This window comes from Penaeus japonicus, unplaced genomic scaffold (genome assembly GCF_977035675.1).
Source record: "Penaeus japonicus unplaced genomic scaffold, GWHDUDI00000001_assembly GWHDUDI00000040, whole genome shotgun sequence".
Taxonomy (NCBI): domain Eukaryota; kingdom Metazoa; phylum Arthropoda; class Malacostraca; order Decapoda; family Penaeidae; genus Penaeus; species Penaeus japonicus.
The window spans coordinates 5,117,728-5,123,731 of record NW_028234442.1 but is presented as its reverse complement, the minus strand read 5'-3'; the positions used below and the strand labels follow the sequence as shown (position 1 = coordinate 5,123,731).

General features: G+C 41.1%; 1 protein-coding gene across 6 annotated transcripts in view; it reads left to right on the top strand.

The window, feature by feature from the left end:
- Positions 1-5,772, top strand: part of LOC122249010 (uncharacterized) — a 20,853-nt gene extending 15,081 nt beyond the window's left edge. For 2 of the 6 annotated variants that reach the window (XM_086533785.1, XM_086533787.1), the window contains exons 2-3: positions 1,079-1,182; positions 2,055-5,772. In XM_086533785.1, the coding sequence (XP_086389911.1) occupies positions 2,083-5,397 (3,315 nt within the window). In that variant the 5' untranslated portion in view covers positions 1,079-1,182; positions 2,055-2,082 and the 3' untranslated portion in view covers positions 5,398-5,772. Of the gene's footprint in view, positions 1-766; positions 869-1,078; positions 1,183-2,054 lie in introns of all 6 variants that reach the window. The other 4 variants (XM_086533789.1, XM_086533790.1, XM_086533786.1 and 1 more) reach the window with 3 other exon arrangements.
- Positions 5,773-6,004: the final 232 nt, after the last annotated feature.

Below are 6,004 nucleotides of genomic sequence, written 5' to 3'. Positions count from 1 at the left end.
ATTCATTCATTCCTTATTATTATGATAATTAGATTCGGAGGTAAAGTAACAGCTTCAGTATGACATATCTTTCAAATTAGTGGAAAAAATGAAAACGGGAAAAAAAAAAATGGGGGGGAGGTATCTGTAGTTTCATGTCACACGTTACTGCCTTTTTTACCATTGGCACAGTGCCCACCCACGGTTGAATGTTAATGGTAGGGTGGGCAGGTTGGACATGTATATGTCACCAGAACCTTCCTTGTATGGCCATGTATATGGAGCGAATGTACGTGAAGACACAGACGCTGTAGGACCGACTTAGCGGTTTACATAAACGTTGTTAACGCGTGGTGTAAGGTCAGTGACAGGTAAATTGATGTGTGAAATGATATAAAGTGTGATAGTATCTTGCTAGTCTACTCTCAAGGAAAATCTGCAGATTTCTAATGAGTGAGTATGAGTCTCTCCCTTTTTCTTTCTTTCTTTCTCTGTCTCTGTCTCTCTCTCTCTGTCTGTCTATCTCTCTCTCGCTCTGTCTGTCTGTCTGTCTGTCTGTCTCTCTCTCTCTCTCTCTCTCTGTCTGTCTATCTCTCTCTCTCTCTCTCTCTCGCTCTGTCTGTCTGTCTGTCTGTCTGTCTGTTTCTCTCTCTCTCTCTCTCTCTCTCTCTCTCTCTCTCTCTCTCTCTCTCTCTCTCTCTCTCTCTCTCTCTCTCTCTCTCTCTCTCTCTCTCTCTCTCTCTCTCTCTCTCTCTCTCTCTCTCCCTCTCCCTCTCTCTCTCGTCAGAGAAGTTGCTCGGTCAGCGTTCACGGGAACTTCGCCCGAAGGGAGATATTCGCAGCACAGCAGGAGGTCTGAGAGATGCAGCAGCAACAGCACCTCATAAGTGTAGGTGGATGGAGACTGAACACGTCTTTTTAAGTTCGCCGGTTAATTGTATCAGTGCTTGAGAGTAAAAGGGTTGGTCTACCTGTCTGAATCTTTCCTCTAACGTCTCTCTGAATCCGTTGCTCTAACATGGAACCATCATAGTTGTTGAATATCAATGCGGGGATAATGACTAACTCCTAACAGAGTGTTCATTAATGTGGTTGGCAGGGACGGCGAGGATAAAGGAGGAGATAAGTTCTTCAGAGGGTCCTATCTTGTCTTCGTGTGTGGCTGGCTGTAGACTGGGGAGGAGGTGATGCTTACGAAGCTAGGCAAGTATATTTGTCTATGTGCGGTGTTTATATACTTGTGACAAATACACATTTTAGATATTGAAGTAGTAAATGCCTTATTGCATTATCTCCTCATTAAGTATGTTAGCTTGATAATGTGTACACTAATTATGGCGCTTGTAGTTACTAGTGACGATTATATATGGTGAATGTTATCATGGTAATACATTAAGTATGTTAACTGCATAACATGTATAGCTAATAACCATAACTCCCTTCTCTCTCTCTCTCCCTCCCCCCCCCTCTCTCTCTCTCTCTCTCCAGATTTGGTGAAATATAGAACCCTTAAATTAATCTTAAACTAATTTCATATACCGTGGGGAACAATATCAAACATTTGTAAAAAATATTTGTACCTAAGATCTACATATTTAAATACAAACGATTTTGTAAGTTGCTCTTCGAAACAATTCATCAGTGCAAGAGGGAATTGTGTTACAGAATATCTAACACGACGAATCAGCATTGAGCAAAAAATAAACATTTTAATTGTGTCGAGTACACGTTACTGTGACATTGTTTTATCATTTCTTTTGAGCGGTACTGTATTTATGTTTTGTGATGTCTATTCGAGGTTTTAGAGGAGTTTACAATTGTCAGAATAAATTTGATGGTACTATAGGACCAGCTGGTTACATATATCATCCGTGAATACTATATTAGCATTAACATATTTACTATTTCGACTATTGTAGCTGGTCGTTTGGTTCATGCTGTCATTATGAAATCCATTACCCCTGCAGTCATTACAACTAGTCATATTCCCATGTAATTATGTCTACAGATTTTTAATTTATTTTTGTTTTTCTTCAATACCCAATATTCATGAAACATTTCTTTCTTCGCAACAGAACAGCAGCCGATCCGACCCCCTGCAAGATGGCACCTCTCCCTTATCTACCACAAGGTCAAGCTGAGCCAGCAAAGACTCTACCGCCTCTGCCCAAACTCACAAAATTATCCACTTTACGCAGAAGAAAATCGTCCTCGAGAACAAGTCAATCCCAGAGCGAAAAATGCGTCCCGAGTGTGGTATCAACACAGCCCTCGGTGTCGGCGCAAACGGCATATCAGTCCACAGCCACATATCCAAGAGCGCCTTATCCTACAATACCTCATCAGTACCACGCGCAACAAGCGATGTCTGCTGAAGCGTCCTTGATGCAGCAACGGGCTCTTCCAATTAGATTGCAAGAGCATGTGAATACAACAGGTATTCTGCATTCCTCTGGTCAACACACAATGCCATCATGGCACAGTATGCCACCAAGGCAAGACACGCAGCAGAGATTCGAACCAAATCCGAATCAGAATTTACTTCTACAGCAAAACCAGTGGCAGAGACAATTTCAATACCAGAATTCCCAGTTTCCTAATCCTCCCCAAGCGAATGCTCACCATAGCTATGGACATGGTTATACGTCACAGTTCTCAGGCTTACCCCAAGGCTATCCAAATCACAGTCAGTACATTAGAAAAGATGCTTACCAATCGAAGCCCCATAAGCATCCTAATCAGGAAGTGAAATATATACGTCAACATCGTATGCAAATGCTTAATAATAAAGAACAGACACAATCAGATACTTACCGTCGTCAATTGCAACAACTGAAAGACTATCACTACAAGATGCAGATGTACAAACAACAAAGGCAGGAGCAAAATCAAGTCAATCAGCAGCAAACTTCGCACAATCAAATCAACACTCAGCAAGTGCACGAAGCTAAGCGAGAGAAAGAGTCGCCACAACGCACTTCGCAATCTCCACATTGTCAACAAGGTGCAGGCAAGAGGATTGAATCGCCTCCGCATGCTGTTCAAGGTACACCCCAGTCCAGCGACCTTTTAAGAAAGATCGAGAGTGAGAAAATTAGAGAGCCGACTTCTAATATTGACACTAAGCGCGCAGGTTCGCTTATTGATGTTCCTAAATCGCCTGTTTATGCTATTCATAGTATGCAGCAGTTTGGCCACCATGTGCAAGAGATTAAGGATGAGAAGATTGACGAACCGATTACCAATAGCGATACTGACCGCACTGGTTTTCCCAAGGACTTTATTCCCCATAGTCGTTCTGACATCCCTGGAAATAAGCCCACAAGCCAAATTGTCCCTATGCCTGCCAAAACGAATGCCAATCAAAAGGGAAACAGGGAAAACAGGATAATTGAAGGCCACACGCTTCTCCCAGCCGACACATTTTTATCTTTCCTGAAGACTTCCGTGACAAAGGAAGGAAAAGGAGACTATGGACCGGCACCAGCGAAACACAACAGCTACAGAGCCAATGCAAAGGCTGACCCTCCGGTTAGGTTTATTGATCTCCTGGATGACGAGGAGAGTAAACCACAACTAAGTCTGGAGAGTGAAGATATTAAGAGCCCCAATGTCTCCCCACCAAGGTACTATAGGGGCTCGGGTCATGAGATGGAGATGAGTGAGTATGATAACCCAGAAAATGACGCACCACTCTGTACTTCTTCCCCTGTACATCAACAAGTTAGTCAGGAGTCGTACATCCAGAGAGACTTTACAAGCAACACTCAAGAAGAAATGGGTAACTCTGCATTGTCTGCAGGTGCCTCAACACTATCTACATCGCCGGTAACCAGTCCTGTGCAAGTTGCTACATTGCAAACTGATTTTTCTACAAGGAATGCACAAACAGAAATGGTCAAGGAAGAAACCCATGCATCATTTGACTCATCATGGGATCAAACTGCAAATATGTTATGTGTGAAGGCTCCTACAGCAATCGATTGTTCAGTGCCGCCTGCAACTAATCCCACCGCACCTGAAAATCAAAATTCAAGAATTGCACCTACATTTCCCACGAATATGTCTACACCACGAGGCGACTGCCCTGCGTCTACACCATCTGAAAATATCCTAACAACACCTGCTCATATGTATACATCACCGGGTGCTTCTAACCTATCTACCGGTATTTCTGCTAATTTCCAAACGCCAGTTGATAGTTCAAATGTTTTAAATGCTCTAAAACAATCAATGCTGACACCTACAACATTTTCTCAGCCTCAAAAATCCCATACAAATGTTTGCAATCTACCTGCAGGGAACCCTATACCATCTCAGGTTCTTCATATGGTATCCATGAATACCCCAATGCTAATGCCATGGTATAATCAAAGTTTACTTGCAGTTCAGCAGCAGCCAATTTTGGAAAATGGTGAAAAAACATTAGACGCACCAGAACTACAGCTGAGAGAAAGTAATCTAGGCAAGAAAATTTCGCAGGATAATTGTTCAGCAGATGTTAAGGATGGTTCAAATACGCCGGAGAAACCAGAGGCAGGAATAGTGCAGGATATTTGTTCAGCGGAAGGTGTTCAGAATGTCTCAGGCAGACCGGACGGACAAGAGATTGGAATTTTACAAGAAAATTATTCTGCAAAAGGAGGCATATCTGCTCCAAGTGCACTAGTCAGAACCAACATGCAAACTGGTCATCACAAGCAAATGTTGCAAGATAAGGCTTCAACATCAGGTATTCAGGAAGTTTCAGACACACCGAATAGACAAGAGATGGTAACTAGTCTTCAAAAGAAAACTGTGCAGGATACATGTTCAGAAACAGCAAAGAATGTTACTGACACATCGTCCCAAATCGAGGCAAAAACTAGCGATCTAGCACCAAAAACAAATGATGTAGTAATGTATGCTGATCTGTTTTGCAATGATGGAGACAGACCCAAGCTAGCAACGGAAGTGCAGTGTCTTACATGTTACACGACCGTGGACGGCGAGGAAGCTTGCAATCACATGTTCTTCGGCCAGCTGAAGTGTAAGACCTGCGGCAAAGTTGCATCCACCTGCCAAGACCTGATGCGCGACCTAAGATCCCCTGAGACGTGCAAGCCACATTCCAACAGACCGCATCGATATACCGAATGGAGCATCTCTCCCATTGACTTCCTTTGCTACAGGTTGCGCAAACAAAAGACAGACAGGGATGGATCGAGCCTCCCGACCTTCGAATCCACTCTGGAGGATATGAAGAGCTACCTCGAGATCCTAGCGCCGCTGAAGACGAAGAAACCTTGGAACTCCGCTCTGTTGAAGTGCCAGGAATTCTCAAGGACGATGATCGAGTCCGGTCGTCAACAGCAAGAGAGAAAGAAGAGACGGAGGAGTCAAGATAAGACAGAAAATAAAAAGTCAAAGTCGTGTTGAAACAATGTGTGAAAAGGAGGAAGGAAAACAAGATGGAAATGAAAAAAATGAAAGATAGAAAAAAAGACAAAAAAGTGAAACCATAGCAAAAATGGAAAATAAAGACAATTGAACCATAATTACGAGTGAAGACTAGAAGCAATAGCAAGTATAAAATACTAATAATAGATAATATAAGATACGACTTTAATTTTTAAAAGTAACAGAAGGTAAAAAAGAAACAAAGATAAATATGAGAACGTACCAAAAGGGACAGACAAAAGTTGAAATGAAACAATGGTGCATTTTATCAACATATCACAAAAATGATGTATTTTTTTAATATAAAAGATGATATTATGTTTGATGATGACTTAATAAAGTTGTACATATTTATCATTGTTTAAGGAAAAAAACCTTAAAAATATACTTATGATAATACAGTTGTGATAATAACAAGGGAAATTCTGATGATGACAATATTTATGATAACATGGTATACAATTATAAGGCAAAAAAAGTAATAATAATAAAACAAAAAATAATAATAGAATTAAATGATAATATTAATAATAATAAATGACTTAATAAAATAATAATAATAATAACAAATAAATAAATAAATAAT